Source organism: Esox lucius, chromosome 19 (assembly GCF_011004845.1).
Source record: "Esox lucius isolate fEsoLuc1 chromosome 19, fEsoLuc1.pri, whole genome shotgun sequence".
In the NCBI taxonomy this organism is placed as follows: domain Eukaryota; kingdom Metazoa; phylum Chordata; class Actinopteri; order Esociformes; family Esocidae; genus Esox; species Esox lucius.
Window position 1 is genome coordinate 21,600,583 of NC_047587.1, and position 24,201 is coordinate 21,624,783.

At 39.8% G+C, this 24,201-nt stretch overlaps 1 protein-coding gene across 7 annotated transcripts in view; it reads left to right on the top strand.

The window, feature by feature from the left end:
- The window catches only part of grm3 (glutamate receptor, metabotropic 3), a 76,942-nt gene that overhangs the window by 23,267 nt on the left and 29,474 nt on the right, over positions 1-24,201 (top strand). For 4 of the 7 annotated variants that reach the window (XM_020040445.3, XM_010883821.4, XM_013138918.3 and 1 more), the window contains 6 exons: positions 32-117; positions 5,249-5,314; positions 9,465-10,043; positions 10,312-10,455; positions 18,645-18,914; positions 19,067-19,688. In XM_020040445.3, the coding sequence (XP_019896004.2) occupies positions 9,723-10,043; positions 10,312-10,455; positions 18,645-18,914; positions 19,067-19,688 (1,357 nt within the window). In that variant the 5' untranslated portion in view covers positions 32-117; positions 5,249-5,314; positions 9,465-9,722. The remainder of the gene's footprint in view (positions 1-31; positions 118-5,248; positions 5,315-9,464; positions 10,044-10,311; positions 10,456-18,644; positions 18,915-19,066; positions 19,689-24,201) is intronic. The other 3 variants (XM_013138917.4, XM_020040447.3, XM_020040448.3) reach the window with 2 other exon arrangements.

Consider the following 24,201-nt stretch of genomic DNA (forward strand, 5'->3'; position numbering starts at 1 on the left):
AAATCAGTCTCTTTTTTGTGTGGGATTTCAGAACTCAGCCAATTGAGTGAGGTTTGAGGGATGTCTGGAATGTACTGCCTGCTGAAGGTCCTGGCACAGAATCTCAGTTGGATTAAGGTCAGTACTTTGTCTTGGCCAATCTATATCACAAATGTACTTTCTTCTGGGCCATTGTTTGGTTGGTTTGTTTCAATGATTTGGGTCATTGGCTAGTTGAAAGCATTCAGAGCAGCCAAACACCAGCATCTTGACTGATGACCTGATGTTCTGTGCAAGAATCTCATGGTATACCTCAGAATCCATGGTTCCCTTAATGATGTGCAGTTAACCAGGTCCAGAGGAGGAAAAGCTTGACATTCCCAAGCTTGATATTCCCAGATCTTGATATTCCCTCCTCCATGCTTGACTGTTGGGACAAGGTTCTTTTGGTGTTAGGAAGTGTTTTGATATTGTCCAGAAAGGTACATGTTGGACTCATCTGTCCAGAGAATGGACTTCGTCAAACATTCAGACTTGTCCAGGTGGTTCCAAAAAGGGCTTCACATATTTTCAAGCAGCACTGTAGGTAGGCCATTTAGCCTTCACTGGCCTCAGTGACATCACTAGTTGACACCATCTAGCCTTCACTGGCCTCAGTGACATCACTAGTTGACACCATCTAGCCTTCACTGGCCTCAGTGACATCACTAGTTGACACCATCTAGCCTTCACTGGCCTCAGTGACATCACTAGTTGACACCATCTAGCCTTCACTGGCCTCAGTGACATCACTAGTTGACACCATCTAGCCTTCACTGGCCTCAGTGACATCACTAGTTGACACCATCTAGCCTTCACTGGCCTCAGTGACATCACTAGTTGACACCATCTAGCCTTCACTGGCCTCAGTGACATCACTAGTTGACACCATCTAGCCTTCACTGGCCTCAGTGACATCACTAGTTGACACCATCTAGCCTTCACATGTGACATCACTAGTTCATATTGGTTTCTGACAATATTTGAGCTAAGAAGGAAATACAGAGGTTTTTGCATGTATTTAAGTTCATTTTCGGCTGGCCACCACCCAGGCTATAAAAATACAGCTCAAACTTAGTTGCCCTTTCCAAGGGTGCCAAGATTCCTGAAGAGCACTGGTATGGACCCAAGTCTCTAAATGCTGAAATCAGAAATTGTGAGACCAATGATTTATAATGCCTGAAGAAATAACGGTGGCCTACAGTATCTGTGTGCATGTATGCATGGAAGTGTCAACTTCTGGAACATTGACAAGAGGGAAAAGGTTCGTTACACTTTAGGAAATTGAAACTGTGTCAACATGTTACATTGCAAAATAGGAAAATGTTAATACAGCTGCAGAAATAGTTTAATTATAGTGCCTCAAAACATTACTCACCTCAATTTTAATCATGTTCCTGCATGATTAAAATTGTCTACTAACAGCTAATAGAATCATGAGAATTTTTTTTTACATTTAAAACCAAAATATATAGGCAAATACCACCTTTGTTTAAAATGTTGTGTAAGAAAAAGATAAAATCTATGTAAATATTATGTTTTTTATCTCCATATTATGTTGAGGTTCCTTGAGAACACGTTGCCAAGTTGGGAACAGAGCAGCAAATATGCATCAAGGTTATAAGCAGTTTGCCAATTGCCTAGTTATTGAATGTCTTTAGATTTAAAAATGTTTGTACCATATGTCTCTTTCTAGAGCTTTTATCCTGTGTGGATGAATGGTTGCAGACACCGTGCTTTGTTCTCACACCTCATTAAACAGTATAGGACAGGGCTTGCGGCTGTTACAGTTGTGCTCAAAAGTTTGCATACCCTTGGAGAATTGGTAATATATGTACCATTTGTTAAGAAAACATGATTGAGCAGGTAAAATACATCTTTTATTTCTTATGGGATTCACATTCATCTGTAGGTCATAACAGAATAGCACAATTATACAAAACATGGCAACAAATATTTTTTTTTACTGAACCCTGTTTAAAAGTCCGCATACCCTTAGTTCTTAATACTGTGTATTGCCCCCTTTAGCATCAATGACAGCGTGCAGTCTTTTGTAATAGTTGTCTATGAGGCCCTGAATTCTTGCAGGTGGTATAGCTGACCATTAGTCTTGGCAAAATGCCTCCAGCTCATGCACAGTCTTTGGTCGTCTTGCATGAACCGCACGTTTGAGATCTCCCCACAGTGGCTTGATGATATTAAGTTCAGGAGACTGTGATGGCCACTCTACAACCTTCACAGTGGGGATGGTATTCTGTTCACTATTGGCCTTGTTGGCCCCTCTCCAAACATAGCGCTTATGGTTGTGACCATAAAGCTCTATTTTGGTCTCGTCACTCCAAATTACAATGTGCCAGACGCTGTGTGGTGTGTCAAGGTGTTGTCGGGCATATTGTAACCAGGCTTTTTTTGTGACATTGGTGCAGTAAAGGCTTCTTTCTGGCAACTCAATCATATAGCTCATTTTATTTCAAGTATCGTCAAATTTTGCTCCTTGAAACAACCACACCGTCTTTTTTCCAGAGCAGCCTGTATTTCTCCTGAGGTTTTTCCTGAGGTTTCTCTTTGTATTTCCGAACAATTCTTCTGGCAGTTTGGGCTGAAATCTTTCCTGGTATACCTGACCGTGGCTTAGTATCAAGAGATCCCCAAATGTTCCACTTTTTTTAGGTAATTGGACAGTACTGACTGGCATTGCAAGGCTTAGGATATCTTTTTATATCCTTTTCCATCTTTATAAAGTTCCATTAACTTGTTACGCATGTCTTTTGACAGTTCTTTTCTGCTCCCCATGGCTCAGTATCTAGCCTGGTCAGTGCATCCATATGAGAGCTAACAAACTCATTGACTATTTATACACAGACACTAATTGCAATTTAAAATGGCCATTTGCATGATTTCTGTTATCATTATGATTTAAAAAGGAGCCAAACAACTATGTGATAATAAATATGATCACTATCCTTCAAGATGCATTTTTTTTGCATGATCAGTCATATTTTAAAAAAATCTTTCAGGGTATGCAAACTTATGAGCACAACTGTATCTTGGCACAAAGCTGTAAATACAGGAGTGCCAATAACCATGAAACATGTTTTCATCCAAAAGAAAGTGTCACCAAAAAAAAGTTTATGTTCCTCCATGTCTGTAAAACCACAAACAACAGAGCAGACTTTGAAGTCCTTAGTTTTGGGTTAAACAAGTAAAACCATTTTCTGATTCAAAATAACTTTCCAAGGTTCTGTTCCTTTTTAACAGTTCTTAAATGCTAGGTCAGATATAGCTGCCTCCGATGTCAGGATCAAAATGTACATATTTAAACATAAGCAATGCACCTTTTTGAGAAGATACAGAGCTTGTTGCTTCATTATTATCCATTTTTAAAAGGATAACTAGCTACTATGTTGATGCAGTGGGGTCCATTGTGCGTGCAAAAATGGAAAATGTACTTATCCTAATCAAAAGTTAGGAAGCCCGGACAGCAGTACATCAGTCAGATTGCCCTGCATGCTATGGATCTACTAACATTGATAATGTCCCCCACCATGTTCTCACCATTTGCATCATTTACTGTAGAGTGTATAACGCTAAGGACAGGAAATTGTTTCACTCCAACACATGAGCCAGTTGCAATGAGAAAAACAGAACCTCTAAAAACATAACCCCAGAGGGTTGTTCCTATCTCCCATAATTTGCTCCCTTCTAAAAGCATGCTGGTTTTGACAACAATGTACAGTAAGCTCCGTGCTTTTTTAGTTGTTGTTTAGAATAGTGTTACAATGGGCACATTTCATGAGTCTGTGCTTTCCTCAGACTGCTCCTCCTAGCTTCTAGGGCGTAGAATCTACAACCAAGCAGAACTCAAGGGCATATGCCCAGCAGATACAAGGATACATTTAAGGTGATAGAGCACATTCTATGTCAGTCATAGAGCAAACCCCTACACTACCATTCAAAAATGCGGGGACACTTAGAAATGAAAAAAAGTTTTTTTTATTGAATACATAGGTGTACAGATGCCATTACCAGCAACAATCAGTCCTGTGTTCCAATGGCATGTTTTCTTGCTAATTCAAGTTTATCTTTTCAAATGGATAATTGATCATTAGAAAATCCTTCTGCAATTATGTTAGCACAGCTGAAAACGGTTGCGCTTATTGAAGAAGCAATAAAACCGGCCTTCTTTAGACTAGTTGATTATCTGGAGCATCAGCAATAGTATGCACAAAACGCCAGTCTCAAATATGGGATGCTGGCTTTCTAGGCAGTTTCAAAGAAAAAGCCATTATCTCAGACTGGCCAAAATAAAGAAAAGTTTAAGCTGGGCAAACAAACACAGACTCTGGACAGAGGAAGATTGGGAACAAGAAGTGTGACAGTGGGACAGAAAAATCTAAGTTTGAGATGTTCGGATTATAAAGAAGAACATTTGTGAAATGCAGACCAAATGAAAAGATACTGGAGGTGTTGTTGATGCCATCTGTCAAGCATAGTATAGGCAATGTGATGGTCTGAGGGTGCAATTTGCAACTTTCTTAGTGACCACAAACTTTTGAACGGTTGTGTATGTATGACCAACTGGTGCAACTGGCCCCAGGTACCTGTCATAAAAGTGATTTTTTTTTTTTACAGGGGTCAGTTCGTTTAACGTATCTCATCCTAATATTGCACTGCAAAAACGGACATGCTAGCATGTTGATATGCTGGATGGTCAATCCTTGCATACATAGCTGTGTAGATAATTTTCCGTCTATCATATTTTCATCAAATGCTTTGTTATTGTTTAAACTGCAAGTAGGTGTGAGCAGAGAACACATTTGACCGGAATGGAATGTATCTGGGAGGTGAGGGAGGAGACAGAAGAATTAGTAGAAATACATACTGTAGGAGTATTTAGAAGAGGTGAGCAGTAGAAGAGCAAAAAGAGCTGAGACTGCTGTGAAAGTGAAGGATGGGGCAGAAACTGATTGACCTATGGGCTGTAAGTTCACATCGTGGTTAGTGACTGTTGCTCATTAACAGGCTACTCTATTAGCTCTATATTTTCCTTTTTATCTTTCCCTTATTCTTCTGGTTTCCTTAAAATTTTCCTTTAACTCCCCTGTTGTGTAGACCATGTAAACAAGACTAATGTGATGAAGGGCAATAAAAATGTCTGTGTGTGTATGACTCTAAACATTGTTTGTTCACCCATCCCCCTGACCTTTCACCACTGCCCTCATCTCTCTAGGTTTCTCTGGAGATGTAGCTATGTACCACAAACCAGCAGCTCTTTGGCTTGTCTACTCCCTGTCAGGTAAGATACTGCACTATTTAGGAGGGAATGTTACCGTGAGGTATTCAAACACCATAATCTACTATGTATCCTAGAGAAATTCCAAATGTGAATACTGTCCATTAGTTATAATAATGAATAGTTATAATCAATAGTTGTATAATGATTAATGATCATTTTAAAGGCTTAATAAGACGGTATAGTTGGCTAGTGTAAGAATGCCGCCTGTTTATGCTTATGTTCCAACAAGTGAGCATGTGTACTACAAAAATGTTTGAAGATAATATTATTTGGCTCATCAGTTGGAAATTGATTTTATGAGTTGCCAATTAGATTACAGCGTGCTGTTAAAGAAAAGCCCTGGGTCAAACGGCAGATACTCTCAAATGCTATCTGCACACAAAACACAAACATACACACAAAAAACAGGGCACTGGGCACTCATCAAAACACTGGCCATCGAAGTTAATTACAGAGCTGTGCTGCAAGGGCTGTGACTTGAAGAGAGAGATAAAAGCGGGGGGTAGAAATTGAGAAAGGAGGGGAGAGAGTGGGGGAAGATGGGGATAAAGAGGAAGAGAGGGCTGGAGATGTTTTCATGTTGTTGTCTGTAGAGGGAGAATTTAAATAGTTAATAGTTTGCTTTGAGTTGTTAATCGATCGTGAAAGGTAGCTCTGGACACTTTTCTTCCTGCAAAGTAACTCCCTGTAGAATTGGGCAGCTCTTTATTCACATGCATGCACGAATGTACACACTTATACACACACCAACACACACACCAACACACACACCAACACACACAAAAACCCAAATGAAGACATACCTTTATGGTGTAACGTCAGCTTGGAAGAGTGTGCTTGAATCATTCATAAGCACAGACCCTAGTGGGGATACAGTCCTAAAATAGCTGCAGGAGAATCCCATTGATGAGACAGTCTAAAAATAATATTTGAGTCTACCTAAAGTATAGTATATAGTAGTTCCTATATCAAAGTCACTGACTATATGCAAACAGTTGTATTCATGTGGGTTTATGACTTCTAGTGGGGTCATTGGGAATTGCTGTGGGGTCATCAAAAGAAGTGCTTCAAATTTTTGGGGAATAATAATGAAATAAAAATCAAATATTATGTGTGCAGATTTATTGAATTAGATAATATTAAGCATTTTTGAGAACATTTGTTAATTTATTTCTGTTTCGATTCATGAGCGATGAAAATAATGATTTAAAGGTTGTTATTCAATGTAAAAATAGAATTGTATTGATGTTAATGTTGTTTAACTTAGGGTGTGTTGGGGCAATACATTCTGCTCCCCATAAACAGGGTCCCCAGAAATCCTAGTAAAAAAATTGAAATTGTCCCTGCTGAAAGAGAATGAGTACCAAGACTTGTTTTAGCAAACTAAAACTGGTAATGTGAAAGTTCCTGGAAAAGTTCTTTAGGCTGCAATAAATGTTCTCATAATACAGAAGCTGTCCAGTTGTGCTAGAAGATATACAGTACAGTGGAGGCAAAAAAACATGTTGTAAGATGATTTCCAAAACATTTTGATGAAACATTTTAATGAAACATTTCAATGAAAACATTTGGCAAAAAACTTAACAAAAACATTTTCATTCATTTTCTTGTTTTGGAATGTTATCATTGTAATGCTCAATAAAAACTAGCTGGTTTATGTCCTCGGAATGTTTCTCCTTTGCTGAGAAGTGTGTATGCAGCAACAGCCTGTGCTCAGAGCTGACTGTGTCTCAGAGAAGCGTTCATCCTTCCTCATGCTGACATACATACGTCATAATGCACACAAACTCATGCTTTCGCATGTACTGCATGTCACAGACACCTGCATACAAACCCGCTCTCTCTCTGTATTCTGTGCCGATTGATTTTGATGGGACAGAATTGAGCACCCAGAGTGTGCATACATCTCTGTTTCTCTCTCGTTCCCCCTGTGTTTTGTGTAATAGGAAGAGATGTGTTGTAAAGAATTTTTTGAAGGGGTTCAGTGGACTGGCATTAGCTTGTGGGTTTTGAAGAGACAGTGGTATTAGTTCTGCTACTGGGTATATAGGCCTGGTCTGGGCTTTCAGAGACAGAGGGGGAGCTTTGGTTAAGGAGTTGAGCAGATAGCATCAGCTTAAGCGTGCGCACACACACGCACATACACAAGTACAAACACACACACACACAAGCACAAAAACACACACACACACACACAGTCACGCACACAATGTTTTGCTCTGGCTGCGTCTGTGAGACAGAGGTGTGGGATCACACACATATGCAGTCAGGGTGTAAGGCATGGGTGATTTGGGAATCACTGAAACAGAGATCAGATTAAAGAAGATTTTCAGAGCAGAGGCATCAGAACACTGGGCTTCTATATCAGTCTGCCATCTGAACAGACTTATCCTCATACAGCCACAGGCACACAGTACTGCGCAGAGGGAAGAGTGGAGTTTGCTGCAGTAGAGAGAAATTAGGAGAGCAGGGCGAGTGGCAGTGAGGGTGCAGTACAGAGTAGGAAAAGTGAGAAAGGAAATAGGGGAGAGACAGACAAAGAGAGACCTTTAGTCTTAGTCTATCTCACAATGGATTAGAAAGGACAAACTCTAACACAACTTTGTCCAATGCGCGTTTACAGGAAAAACACCTAAACCAACACTTTCTTTGACGGATTTATTCTAGTTAACCTCTGCCTATGACAGAAACAAATTGCTTTAGACCTTTTAGCTTGACATTTTTATCCCACCTCACTTCTCACTCAGAAATAAACTAAACATGGAGCTATCAATGCACCTGCTGGATTTATTCAAACTATGTATATTTTTTTATTATGTGGTTCTGTGTGTCTTCTTTCAGCTGAAAGCCTATTCTCAGTTCATAATTAAAAAGGAGAATTGGTTCTTGACTAATTTATCTGGGTAAAATATTCAGATAAATAAACAATGAGGCTATACCAGCTTTTAAGTTATAGCTTTTGAAAGTTGCTAATAGGCAATCAATAACCAAGCTATGAAGTCTCAGGAATGCTCTGTAGACCTTAGAGATTTATGAATTATGTTGAGGCTTGGATCCTCACAAAAAATTGCTAAAGCATGAAAGTTCCTGGTTGCACAGAGGGTTCCAATTATTGTGAAATAGAAGAAATTTGGAACCACAGACTGGCCATAACTGACGTTATGGTGAAGCAAGATTGTGGGATACTTCTCAGCAACAGGGACTGGGAGACTGATCAGGATTAAGGGGACGATTAACACAGCAAAATAAAGACAGGTCCTTGAAAATCTGTTTACGAAAGCATAGTACCTCAGAGTGAGATGAAAATTCATATTTTAGCATGCAACAGCTCAAAGCACATAGCCAAGTCAACGCTGGAATTGCTTTGGGGCAAGGCTTGAGTGACCCTCCAAAGCCCACACTTGAAAAAACGTAAAAGTTTCGGAGGAGTCCTGAACATTGCAGTTTACCGACATTCCCCAATCAAACTGACTGTTTGGAAGAATGTGGGAAATTGCCATAAGTCCAGCAGGTCAAAGCTTGTTGAAGCAAGAATTATTGAATAAAGGGACTGAATACTTATAGAGTACATTAGATAATTCAGTTTTTGTTATTTTCAATAAATTTGAATGATATGCTCTGTATGCTAGAAGCGTTGCCGAGCCAATGTGATTGGGGCTCTAATTAAACAGCCAAGTAGAAACTAAAGGTTGGATGCACTTAAATCCCATAAAAGGTCTACTAGTACTGGACAGGTAGAATGAAAAAAAAAACACGAGGGTAAAAACCTACATATATAACAAGAATTCAAACATGTAAATCTGTAAAAATATATTTATTGTATTTGGTTGCTATTAGGGAGGACATTGTAGCGTGCATTAGCTGCTCAAGTGGACTTGGACAACAGGGCAGATCTAACACTATAATAGTCATCTTTTATCAAGTGTGTAGCCAGATATTATATAAAGTATATCAGTGTGGGGTAGCGGGGTTAGGGTACCACCTTTGCCTAATTTTGAGCCAGGAAAAACCATGACAACACTAAATAAACTCCACCTGTGACATGAATCTAACATATTTGATGTCATATGGAAACAGGGACTGTGTCACTTGTACAGTATTTGGTAGTGATGTGTAAAGATGACTGATCTCATGCTCTTCTCTCCCCTAGAAGCTGTGGTGTCCAGACTGGGTGATCCTCCATGTAGGGTCCAGTGGAACTCTCCTTGACCATTAGATGGACTACAAACAGACCCGGCGGTTACTGTGACAACAACTCACAGCTACCTCACCCTGACCCTTTGACCCTTACCTTTGACCCCTCACCACTGGCCCATACTCTTCCCCTCACTCCTAACCCTTCCCCTTACTTCCATAGCTTATCTCTCCTCTGCTCCTGTTATCGGTCTCTATTAAGCCCCATTTCACCATGTTGCCCCATGCCCCTCCGGTCCTCCTGGCTGTGTTATGTTGGTGTGCACTAGTGTCTCTGGGCATGGACCCCCCTCACCCCCGCCGGGAGATCCGAATTGAGGGAGACCTGGTTCTTGGGGGGCTGTTCCCGGTCCATGAGAAGGGGGTAGGGATGGAGGAGTGTGGGCGGGTGAATGAGGACAGAGGAATCCAGAGGTTGGAGGCCATGCTGTTTGCTATAGACAGGATCAACTCTGACCCCACCTTACTGCCTGGAGTCACTGTGGGAGTTCACATACTGGACACCTGCTCTAGAGATACCTATGCACTGGAACAGGTAGGCAGGCACTGTATAACACACACACACGCTACCTTTTATCAGTTTCTGCATTTTTATCGGTGTACTTGCTGTGGAAATGCACAATGTTTTATAATAAGCTTGGCCTTGAAATAACAATAGTAACCGTTACTGTAGCTCATAGATAAAACTGCAATCTCTCTTTTGAAACTTTAAAAAATACAACATTTCCAGGCTTTTAATGGGTATTTATTGAGTATGTACGTGTGTGTGTGTGCGTGTTTATGTGTATGTGTGTACTCCCCAGGCACTGGAGTTTGTGCGTGCGTCTCTAACCAAGGTTGACGATACAGAGTTTATCTGTCCTGATGGATCCTATGCTCTACAGGATGACAGTCCGCTGGCAATTGCTGGAGTCATTGGAGGCTCTTACAGCAGCGTTTCTATACAGGTAAAACAGGACAACAGTACACACTTATATACACACTTATACCGTCCCAATAGAGCCTTTATTTCCCCTTAAACATGAGTCACTGACTGAGGTCCCCGAGGTAGGCGTGTGTATGTAGTAATTGTGTATGTAAAAATGCAAGTAAGATGGCAATTCTAAGTGTGCAAAGAGGCAAAGTGGATGTGCAAGACGCATGTGCAACTGAAAGGGATGGCAGCGGGGAGGTTTCCGAGGTAGACGCGTACCTGTAACAACGGAAAACTACCATCATCAGACTTTACAAGGCAATGTCAGGTTAGTATAAAGGGAGTAGTGCAACAAGGCAAGAATAAAAGAAACTGTGTATAAAATACCACTGTTTTTATAAGTCTCCATCCCTCTGAGTTAATACCTGGTGGAAGCACCTTTGGCAGAAGTTACAACTGTAAGTCTACTGGAATAGGTCTCTACCAGCTTTGCAAAGCTAGATCCCCTGATCTTTCCACAACTGTGTCCCTTTTGAAAGCTGCTCTTGGTGCTAATGGTTAAGGGATTGCTTTGAGATTCACAAACTATAGAAACTGATGAATTTATCCTGAAATCATTTGAATCCCTCTGAAGGATCTGGAGACATTCTGCATGGATACTTTGTCTCAGGTCCCTTGGCATGTGGTTTCCCACCTCATCAAACAGTATAATACTTAGAGCCATTATTTTGGTCAGTGGATGTTGCAGAATGCAGGGTTTTCAATAATTGAGACATGTTTCTGAGGAGGAAAAATGTATTGATTAAATATGTGTTGTGTCTTTGAACAAACATTTTTCATAGCCCTTTTTGCTTTGTCTCTCCATGTGTTTTTGTTGTTAAAGCTATCACTACCTCACTCCGAAGGGAAAGTGTATTCTGACCTCAGCCCCCTTCTCTTCTCTTAGAAAGGCATTGTTATCCCTCATCCCTTCATCACGCACAATTAGTCCTTGTTTTCTCTGTGCTGACAGTTGTTTTTATGTTTGGTCTGTGTGCCTTCAGGGCAGTGTGTGTGTGTGTGTCTTATATATTTCTATGCTTGTGAGGACCAGAAAAGGCCTCCTCACAAGAATAGTACACCAAGTAAAGTTCAGACAAGTGGGTACCTCCTGCTAGTCAAGTGTTATGTTTAGGGTTAAAGTTAGAATTGGTGAAGGTTAGGCATTAGGTTCAGGATTTACAGTCCTTTCTTACCAAGTCTGTTGTAAAAGTAGTGTTAATATTACAAGTATGTCTTGTTTATGATGATATTCACACATTCTGAATATCTGTGTCCTGCCGCTCACAAGCTGTCACACTGTCAATGTGAGATTTGTTGTCTGAATAAAGAAATTAATTCATTCATTATACCATCTAGGCCTATTGTCACTCACCATTCAATTTCCCCATTAAGTCCCCAATAGACCATGTCAATAATGTTGTTAGATGGGTCGGTTTCCTGTCCACTTGGGCTATGAATGAAAAATGGGCTTGGGTGGGTTGAATTATAGATATAGAATTTGGGCTAGTTTTTAGTGGAGTCAGCGGTAGTTAAGCTGCGATTGGGTAGTTTATTGGCAATTAAATCTGGCAACCCTGCAAGCCAATGCTCTAGCCTATTTAACAGCCATTTAGCTAGCAAGAGGATAGATCAAAGTTTCTCTCCTAACACCATATAGATGTTGTCTATTAATTATTTGTTTGGACACAATTTGCACTCACTCAAATAAAGGCTAGTGTCTGCATAACAGGGTTTTGATAGGTATTTCTTACAGAAAGGATTTAAAGCAAGGTTTATAGTGCAATTTCGGGAAATGAGAAGTTTGATTTAATTGCCATCTGTCTGATAGAGAGGCGTTGCTGGTGGCTTTGATTGATAAGTCCTTATGTATGTATTTTGCTAATACCTGTCCATTCAGAAAGTTTCTTAAAATAGGCCTAGTCTGTCTGGACTTTATCTCTTTAATCAGATAGGCCTAGTAAGTGAACTGTAAGCAGCAAGCATCATCGTGATGGTCAGCATATGCAAGGAATGATGACAGGTGCCAGTTTAATGTTTCCTCTCATTGAATGGGAGGCAAGATGCAACTGAATAAAATACACCCAAGCTCCTGTCTAGATATATCCTGTAATATTTCCAACAGACCCAGGACAAACAAAAGAAGTAGTATAGTATATTATTTTCCTCTCATTGCTTATTCTCTGTCCACCTGGACCAATGTTCCCATTGAGAATGACCACAGCAGCATTAATCCAGGATCAACAATACAAGGTTAAGACAAGTGGGATTCTAATATCACAAGTCTTTTTTGCTCCTGTTCGACAAGGGACCTTCTTCTGCATTCAGTATGATGGGGGGGGGTAAAACATTTAAATGATGAATAAATTTCAGTTCACTACTACTATCATTCTGGTTATTAGCATGTAAAAAAAATAACAGCCAGTTTATAACTATTTCCCAACCACTGGTAACATTTGAGTGCAAATCCTGCAATATGCTGGTACCACGAATTGTTTAGTAACACTGTGGAACATTGTGGGGACACTTCTGAATTTGGCCAAATAAAAACGTGATCAACTTGATGAGAAAAAGCCTTTAGGGTGAGGTTTTGAGGGTTAAGATTAAGTTTACTGTAAAGGTTTTGTCAAAAGTGTTTTATCTGTTTTCATCTGTATTCATCAGGGATATACAGAAGTCCAGAGAGGACATATGAATGAAAAAATATTCTGTTGTTTGGTCAAAATCATGAGATAACTACAAATATGATTGACAGAATGGCAGCAAAGCCCTCGGTGCATCCGTCATCCATTTTCATTTTGATCAGGGCTTAATCCAGGCAGAAATTGTATTATGTCTGTCAGTTATAGACATCCTCGAACGTTTTGAAGTATTCTGGAACCATCACACGATCACCACCATGCCTGACTGTAATTATGGGGCATTTACTGTGCAATGCAGTATTTGTTTTTTCGCCAGTTAAACCCACGTATTCCAAATTCCAATTTTGACTTAATTGTCCATAGCATAGAAAATTCTTCCAACACACACACACACACACACACACACACACAATGGTGGAGGCAGCATAGGGTCAGCTGCAGTGTAGTGTCCCCCTGGAGCAGTTTGGAGGTTAAGTGTCTTGCTCAAGGGTAAAACTGTAATGGATGGTAGTAATTATCTGGAGCCATTTTAGTCCAAGCCCCAGAACATGGATTATGTACTGCAAAATAGAAACTAAAAAACGAACGTTAGGTGACTCAGGGGGCACAGCAATTTGAAGTTACTTTAAATCAAGTCTTATCTGTAATGTTTTTATGATGATGTGGTCATGTTCAAATTATCTCATTTATGTATTTAGTTTTCATTTAGAAAATAGACAAAGTCTTTATTTTTTCTATGGACGTGTTGTGTATGTGTGCGCATGTGCGTTTGTGTGTGTATGTGTGTGTGTGTGTGTAAAAGAGAGACAGAGAGAGAGAGGGAAAGTACTTTCTAGTTTTTGTCTCCAGTGCAAGTTATCTGTTTCTGCACATATTTAATACTGTGGGTATTTAGTTAGTTTTCAACCCTCCAGGTAAATACTGGTGCCTGGCAGCCATTTGTATAATAACCCCATCTGACATAAAAACACACTGTTGCTACACACTCTTCTCATACACCCACACACCTGAAGTGAGAGTGTGTTTGTGTGTTAATCTCTTGGATTATTCATCTAATAAGATGCTGACATGTTGTCAAAACATCACAGAGTTGTGCTGTGAATAAAATGAAATATAGATGAGTAACAGTAGCAAGCCCTAAGTGGATAAAACATGAGCTAAACCAACACTGCTATATAGTCACATCTGTTAGATTCCACTATTTGGGTAGCAAAAATGCATACAGACTCCATGTTTTAATCAACATTTAGGCATAATTTAATAAAATAAAAATCTCCCCAGATTCTATCTTGGTAGCACCCTGAACTGCTCAGAGTCCACAGCATTTGCATCACACACAAATCATTCCAGTACTCTTTTCTATAGGATAATAAGGTCACATAATACGCTGAAATGCACGCTGTATCTTGTCTCTGGGCGCTTAGCACCATGTAATCTTATAAAGGCCATAACATTATACTGCTTCCTCTTCCTCTGTAACATGTTCAATGACTTGTCATGCATACAGTAGCGCACGACTATACATGCATGATAATACTCCACAATAACTGAACACATCATTCATGATTATATTTAGGATATGTATGTGTACTTAATGTAAAAGACCATTTTAGTGTTATGTCACAAAGACCTCAGCAGAACCTCTTAGACCAAATCAATGTGTAATGGTTGCATATACCTGTCTGGCAGATGTAATGGTGGTTGTAGTGAAATGCTTGTGTGTAAAGAAAACGTTCTTGTATGTATAAAAATCAAGAGAAAAATGTATATACGATAGTGAGCATGATATAGTATATAATACAGAATTTAGAAAGAACTAAGTGCACAAGGTAAAGGTACAGTAGCTACAGTAGAGTGAACAAGTATTTGATACACTGACGATTTTGCAGGTTTTCCTACTTACAAAGCATGTAGAGGTCTGACATTTTTATCATAGGTACACTTCAACTGTGAGAGACGGAATCTAAAACAAAAATCCAGAAAATCCCATTGTATGATTTTTAAATAATTAATTTGCATTTTATTGCATGACATAAGTATTTGATCACCTACCAACCGGTAAGAATTCCGTCTCTCACAGACCTGTTAGTTTTTCTTTAAGAAGCCCTCCTGTTGCCCACTCATTACCTGGATTAACTGCACCTGTTTGAACTCGTTAACTGTATAAAAGACACCTGTCCACACACTCAATCAAACAGACTCCAACCTCTCCACTATGGCCAAGACCAGAGAGCTGTGTAAGGACATCAGGGATAAAATTGTAGACCTGCACAAGGCTGGGATGGGCTACAGGACAATGGGCAAGCAGCTTGGTGAGAAGGCAACAACTGTTGGCGCAATTATTTGAAAATGGAAGAAGTTCAAGATGACGGTCAACTCCCTCGGTCTGGGGCTCCATGCAAGATCTCACCTCGTGGGGCATCAATGATCATGAGGAAGGTGAGGGATCAGTCTAGAACGGCATGGCAGGGCCTGGTCAATGACCTGAAGAGAGCTGGGACCACAGTCTCAATTAGTAACACACTACGCCGCCATGGATTAAAATCCTACAGCGCACGCAAGGTCCCCCTGCTCAAGCCAGCACATGTCCAGGCCCGTCTGAGGTTTGCCAATGACCATCTGGATGGAGGAGGAATGGGAGAAGGTCATGTGGTCTGATGAGACAAAAATAGAGCTTTTTGGTCTAAACTCCACTCGCCGTGTTTGGAGAAAGAAGAAGGATGAGTACAACCCCAAGAACACCATCCCAACCGTGAAGCATGGAGGTGGATGCTTTTCTGCAAAGGGGACAGGACAACTGCACCGTATTGAGGGGAGGATGGATGGGGCCATGTATTGCGAGATCTTGGCCAACAACCTCCTTCCCCCAGTAAGATCATTGAAGATGGGTCGTGGCTGGGTCTTCCAGCATGACAACGACCCGAAGCACACCAGGGCAACTAAGGAGTGGCTCCATAAGAACCCTCTCAAGGTCCCGGAGTGGCTTAGCCAGTCTCCAGACCTGAACCCAATAGAAAAGGGAGCTGAAATACCGTATTGAACTACAGGAAACGTATGATCTCATTTCAAACAAATTTCAAACAAAGGTTTCTGTACCAAATATTAAGTTCTGCTTATCTGATGTATCAAATACTTATGTTATTCAATAAAATGCAAATTAATTACTTAAAAATTAGATTTTCTGGATTTTTGTTTTAGATTCCGTCACTTCTACATGCTTTGTAAGTGGGAATACCTACAAATTCGGCTGTGTATCAAATAATATATATATATATATATATATATATATATATATATATATATATATATATATATATATAAATAAACAATAACAGTATGAAGACTGTAGAACAGTTATAAATACACTGTGTACAGTCTGTATGCTAGAAGACCCTGAAGGGGCAGGGCAGAACAGTGGGCCATTAGCCAGCTAGTGGTGGAAGTCTGTATGCTAGAGGACCCTGAAGGTGCAAGGCAGAGCACTGGGCCATTAGCCAGCTAGTGGTAGCTTTTCAGCACACAAATGTCCTAGAGGTTAATTTCTATTTAGTTTGTGTGTATTTGTGTGTGGGAGGGTAATATGAGTGCATCTGTGTATCTGCATATGTATACCCTACTGCTCATACGTTTGGGCTCACATAGATATTTCCTTGTTTTAAAAAGAAAAGCAAATTTTTTTGTCCATTAAAATTACATCAAATTGATCAGAAATATATATGTTCATGTAGAAAATGACTGTTGTAGCTGAAAACTGATGATTTTGAATGGAATATCTACATTGGCGTTGAGAGGCCCATTAGTAGCAACCATCAGTCTTGTGTTCCAATGGCACATTGTGTTTGCTAATCCGAGTTTATCATTTTAAAATGCTAATTTATCATCAGAAAACCCTTTTGAAATTACGTTAGTACAGCTTTAAGTTTAAGTTCGGATCTCAAAGAAGAACATTCATCAGACGAAGACCAAATGAAAAGATGCTGGAGGAGTGCTTGACACCATCTGTCAAGCATGGTGGGGGCAATGTGATGGTCTGGGGGTACTTTGGTAGTGGCAAGGTGGGAGATCTGTACAGGGTAAAAACTGTGGGGAACCATCATGGCCCTCTATGCCCTCAGAGAGGGCCTAAGGATATATACAAATCTGTATTTATTTTTATATATTATAATTTGCTATTTTATTTTCCTTTAATATTTTTTTGTCTTAATTGTAATGATCATCTTATTTAATTTCTTCAGTTTGTGTTTGAAAAAAGGGGTTAATATCCAAATGAAAAATATCCAATCAGAATTTTCCTTTGGTAGTATCTCGGTAGGAATTATCTAGCGTTGCTCAGGGCTCATTGGCTAGGCCCTCAGGCTTTGAATAGAAGGTACGAGCCAAGATCATTGACATTGACTTCAATTAAAGCAACATTTTGGAATGACAGATGAATCAACAAATCACAAATTGTCTTGTAATAGGTGGGGCAATTGCATGATGCCTCAAGGCCCTCATACATCACTAATTCCCATCCACTAGCGAGTCTTATCTTGTTTTCTCATGATTGAGCTGGCTTGAGCCTAGCTAGCTGGCTTTTGCAGTGAGTGTACATAAGAATGGCAATGGCCGGCTGTCAGCCCAGGCTTTGATCTCAATCGAAAATAAAGACATGCTACATGAACCTGCCATTATCTATTTCATAAGGAAGGACAGGAGAATGGACCTTGTTTTTAAATGATAATCATAATGGTGAGTGGACATTTTGTTTTCATCTACACTTTGCTTTTTGTTGCCATCTCATTCATTACATCTGAATACAATGTGTAAAATGTTATTTCAACTTTAGATAACTTGTTGTGTGGTAAAAACAAAGGCAATGACGTTGCAAAAGGGAGTACTGGGTACATGACATTTTGTGTTGTGTTGCATGCTGGACATCGAATACAGCACAACTTTTTTCTCTCTGAGAAAATATACTGTCCGTGGTCTTGAAATGTTGTGAGTGGCTGTGTGTTTGAATATATTCTGCCACTGTTAGAGTGACTTTTTTGGCACATGTTTATTTGAAACAACACAACCGTATTTTCTTCTAATGTGTTTTCTGCTATCGATATTAGCAACTGTTGTGTACGTTTGCTGTTTCTGTGAGCCTCAGCCGAGGCGTGGCTTAGGACCGTTTGACTCAGTCATCAAATAATTACTTCTCCTACATCTGCAAAAGAAAGGTCTCAAGTCAGGCATCCGAGATCTCTTTCTGTTTGTATGACGTCAGGTCTTTTTCCCCTATGGATGGCCTAACTCCAATAAGGTTTGCCACTGGGTAAAAAGGATCTTGGAAGCAGGAAGGCAATCATTCCATTTTGCAATGCCATGCCATACCCTGTGGACGGTGCTTGATTGGACCCAATTTCTTCTTACATCAGGACGATGACCAAACAGCTCCAAACTATGCAATAACTGCATGTATTTTTTCATGGAAAACAAGGACATTTCAGGTGACCCCAAACTTTTGAACAGTAGTGTATCTGATTGTTTTTCATGACGCTTTGCCTCTTTTTTCCAGGTTGCCAACCTACTACGCCTTTTCCAGATTCCTCAGATAAGTTATGCCTCCACCAGTGCCAAGCTCAGCGACAAGACGCGATATGACTACTTTGCCCGCACTGTGCCCCCTGACTTCTACCAGGCCAAAGCCATGGCAGAGATCCTGCGCCTGTTCAACTGGACCTACGTGTCCACCGTGGCTTCAGAGGGAGACTATGGAGAGACAGGCATTGAGGCCTTTGAACAGGAAGCACGCATGAGAAACATTTGCATCGCTACCTCTGAGAAGGTTGGTGGTGTCCAGACTTCAGACTTATTGAGAAAATGAAGGGGGTTAGGTTAAGATTAACCGCACAGCATGGTAGTGTGCATTTTTACCTGTGACTCTTCCTGAAGTGTGTTTACCCTTGTATAACTATAGAATGTTGTTACTCCTGTCAGGTGGGTCGCTCTAATGCTAAGAAGTCTTACGAGGCAGTGATCAAGCAACTTCTCCAGAAACCCAATGCCCGTGTGGCTGTCCTATTTCTGCGCAGCGATGATGCTCGGGAACTCCTCTCTGCTGCTGCTCGGCTCAATGCCACCTTCATCTGGGTGGCTAGCGATGGCTGGGGGGCGCAGGAGAGCATCGTCAAGGGCAACGAGGGCACGGCTGATGGGGCCATCACCCTGGAGCTGGCTGCTAATCCTGTCCCGGAATTCAACCGTTACTTCATGTCTTTGGATCCTGTCAACAACCGTCGCAACCCCTGGTACCGGGAATTCTGGGAGCAGAAGTTTCAGTGCTCGCTTGGCGGAGGAGTAGGGTCAGGCGGGGTGGTTTCTCTGACGACGGATTCTCTTTCCCTCCCTCCTTGTGAGAAGAGTGTATCAGTGAATCAAAATAACTTTGAGCCAGAGTCTAAGATCATGTTTGTGGTGAATGCGGTATACGCTATGGCCCACGCTCTCCATAAGATGCAGAGAACACTGTGTTCCAACACCACCAAGCTCTGTGACAGCATAAAGGCTTTGGACGGACGGAAGCTCTACAGAGACTACCTACTGAACATCAGCTTCACAGGTTGGTACTTTAGACTGTTGACTGAACACCAGCTTCACAGGTCAGTATTGTAGATTATCTACTGAAAATAACCTTCATAGGTCAGTACTGTAGACCAACTACTGAACATCAGCTTCACACGTCGCTACTGTAGACTGTTCACTGAACATCAGCCTCACAGGTCATTACTGTAGACCACCTGCTGATATCAAGACATAGGTATAAATACACTGCTGTAAGACAGACAGACAGACAGGTTTTGAGGTGCTAATCCACTTCTAACCATGACCAATAGGGGACATCAAGTACATCAACAAACAGTACTGCCTCAACAGTTTTACAGAGAGAGAGGCAGAGAGAGAACTGGGAGGTTCAGGCATGGCGAGACGGGCAGGCAGACTGAAATGGAGAAGCAGTAGTGAGAGGGAGTGAGGCAGAGAGATATAGAGAGAGATAGAGGGAGAGGGGGAAAGATAGAGGGGAGAGAGAGGCAGAGAGAGAACTGGGAGGTTCAGGCATGGCGAGACGGGCAGGCAGACTGAAACAGAGAAGCAGTAGTGAGAGGGAGTGAAGCAGAGAGATAGAGGGAAAGATAGATAGACAAAGAGAAGGAAGAGAGAGGCTGTGGCAGTGAGTTAGAGTTGTTGGTGGAGTAGGACAGTATGCGTCAGCAGAAGAGGATTCTCTTTGAAATTCCACATCTTCATTTCTCAAGCTGCAAATCAAAGGGCTCCTAGCAAGGCTGTCTGAGGGACAGTGGGGAAGAGAGGGGAGAGGAGAAGAGTATGAGTAGAGGGAAATGTGACAGAAAAGTTAGACAGGGCTGGATAGAAAGAGAGGATGGAGGAGTCACTCTGATCCGTTAGCATCCACAAAGTTCCTGGTCCCCTCCTTTCTTCCCTCTCTCCCTCCATCTGCCTTTCCTTCCTTTTCATATCTCTCCCTCACTCACTAACTAGCACTGAAAAATATTCTATATGTTAGGAACAGATGTGGGACATTGGTAATGATAAGAATAAGGAAAATTAAGAAGAAAATAATGTTGCTTTAGTAAGGAAAATGATTTTGAAAAAGAAAATGTTGATGACACTTTGATTCCAACTCAAATCACTTAATATTGAAAGGAGGAACCCATCCAGCACCAATGATGTAGCACCAATCTGATGATGATGACAATGATGGCGAAAACCCAGTATCCCTGCAATCACATTTGAACTCAGTGCAAGAAGGGTACATCTGAAATCTAGTCACACAAGTCTGTGTTGTCCAACCCAAAATAATTGTATGTAAAAAATAAATGGTGAGTCTTGATAGAATTCGTAGTGGTTTTGTCCAAGCCCAGCTCTATTAAGTTCTTTTTCTAGAATTAGAATGTTCACGTTGCCAGTTTTCATCCACTAGGTGCAGCGTTACATTTTCCGCTCTAGGTTTCTTCCTAAGTGCTGATGTAAAAAGGATTTATAAAAGAAATTGATTGATTGATTGATTTAGCGGGTTTCAACATCCAGCTCTTACTTCTCGCCGGATTGCCTTTTTTTCCAATGACACACATATACAACTTATGTCCATAGTTGCAAAGAATGTGACATATATCATTTTTCCTTTCCAACAGTTCGATCATGTGGCCAATTGGAAACATAATTTATGCATTAATTAGACTCATCAGCTTGAGAATGTGTACCAAAATGTAATCACACTGGGTTACATTGAAAAGCCACTGAAATTCAACACTACTGTTGTTTGCTCCTTGGGGTTTAAGGCCGGGTGTCTCTGTAAAGCACTTTGTGACAACTGCTGTTGTAAAAAGGGCTTTATAAATACATTTGATTGAAATTTGATTGAGTGACACAGAACAACTGGTGGTGCCAGTTTTTGGCCTAACTGAATGTTACATTTCAATAGTGTTCAGGACATTTACTTCAATTGGTAATGTAATACAATTATCTGCATCAGATAAATATGGATATGTGCAAAACCACTTCATTTTAGGTTTATTCATCCATACCTGAGATATTTTATGATATTCTGGCTTTTTAATTCATATGAAAGTAAACAACTTTGTACATGGATACTTAATATCAGGTTACGTAAAGAACCTTCAATTTTAACCATAGGGTAGGGTTAGGTTTTAAAGTGTTTTTTACAACGTTATTTAGGCCATTTTGCAGAGATTGGGAGAGTGGTGAAGCCTGTTACTTGCTTTGACTTACTGTAATGTAAGTTTCCATTAAGTAAAAGTAAACCAATTGTTTTGATTGGCTGATCTGCATTTTGACTTACAGAAACACAACTTTCCTGTTACATCACTTTTCCCCAATGTTGTTGTGGCTCATTGTTAGCATATTTAGATAGAGTCACAGTTTTAAAAATACCTATCAGTGTTAAAACATGCTGACTACTTTACATCTAAAGGTAATCTTGTTGAAACATAATCATCATAATTTAAAACTTTAACCACAATACAGTACTTAGTACATTGCATGTCAAATAACAAATTGTTCAAAACAAATTGTTGTAAAAACAAACCAGACAACTCAGAAACTTTGAGTTGACAACTAAGATCTACAAAACCAATAGAGCTACAAGTCTGACACAATCAGGGAAGTCAAATACCATAAGCACCAAACAATGTAACAAGGTAGTTTAATTTTTCAGAATGTAATAAATGTAGCCTAATTGTATGCTAAATATAACTGAATGGAAGTTTACCAGTGTTCCCCATCATAGAGTAAATTCATTAATTCACCGTTTGTGTATTGTATGATAATGATGGGGTGGAAGAGAAATTCATTATTATTATTTTCAGATTTTGATTTATTAGAAAGAATACCCTCCTAATTCTTACTGTGAAAATATCTTACTGTTGGCTATATGCCAACTCAGATTTCATTTTAATTTAACTGCCATGGCCAGAATTTAAAAGTGATATTAATAAGTTTATCCCCCCTGTCGGTTAGAATTGGAATTGTAGAAACAAATGAAAACAGATAAATAATTTAGCTACTCAGAAATGGTGTCGTTAGCTATTCTTTTTAATTAAATAATCATGACAACTATACATTCCACTATTTGTCTATATTAGCAAGTCATTAAACACCTTAAAACAGACGATTAACTCTGCTACTGAGCATACGTTTGCTACTGACGCTTGAAACTTTTATTTATAATATTCAAGTCAACAGAATGATATTAGATGGATTAACGATAGCTTAGGCTGAGGCAAGTTTCCACAATTGAGTTAATTAATGTTACTAGCTGGCTAACGTTGTTAGTATTTATCGCTAACGTTAGCAATGTTAGTTATTTTTTATTGACAGTTAGCTATTCTTTTTGATGAAATTATCATGGCAATGTTGCATTGCATTAAATAAGTGTCTATATTAGCAAATCATTGTATTTACAAGCCCACAGAGTGTAATTTAAATGAGAACATAAACAGCCCCCTTCAATGTTATCAGCTCCTGACCAATGCGTGTTATTCTAAATGGCAGCCAAAGTTAGCTACTAATATAGCTATATTATTACTAACTAATAGCTTGCTACAGTCCTTAGTAACTTACTTAACTGTCGAGTAGAAACATGGCCAACTCAGCGCAATAATTAAGTCTGTTTATTCCTCGATCTTTCCAAAGCAATCCCTATATATATTCTACTTTTACCTCGAACTTCATTCCAATTTCTTCAGGATTGGGAAAAAAAATGTATTTTATTATTAGGAGCACTGATTGGAAATATCTGCTTATAAATGACGCAACAATAAAGGGTTGGTCTGACCATGCAGTTATTCACTTATATTTAGCTCCAACAATCTTTATAACTTTGTCCTGAATGTGAGAAGTTAAATTCATATAAAAGATGTTCAAACATACAGAACAGTACAGAGGTCTTCTTATCCATGATTCTATTATTCTAAACCAGATATACGTTCATCTTAGCTCTGACCGTGATCAATACCTGTGCCTGTGGTCATTTTTTGTAAAAATAAACAAAATACGGCTAGCACAAAAGTGTATTAAATTAGCAACAAGTATATACTACTTATCACCTCACGGGTGAGCTGACGAATGCTTTGTGCAAAACCTTTCTAGAAGTTAACTAACCCGATGGCAGCTAAAGTTTGCGGGGCCAGCCATGTTTGTTTATCCGAATCAACCAAATATAAATGGGTCACTCTTAGAACCTCAGTGGTCATTTAGATTTGCCAAAAAAGCTGAACTTAACCTTCATAAAATTATTTTTCACAAATTTATTTTGTCCATTACTAAATTTGCCAGCATTGGAATTCATTATTTGTGGGAACATATTTAGACATTACACACAAAGCGTTGTCTAATAGTTAATGTTTGTTTTATTGACACAAAAAGTGAAGTAATCCTCAGGAAAATGAAACTATTTTTGAAGGTTGCTAAAAAATGATTCAGAATACTAACAGTACTACTGCCATTAGTAGTTTACAAATCGTTGCTGCCGGGCGGAAACCTCGTATCGACATATTGTCATTTCTTTTTTTTTGTGGTCTGTGGGTTTTACAAAT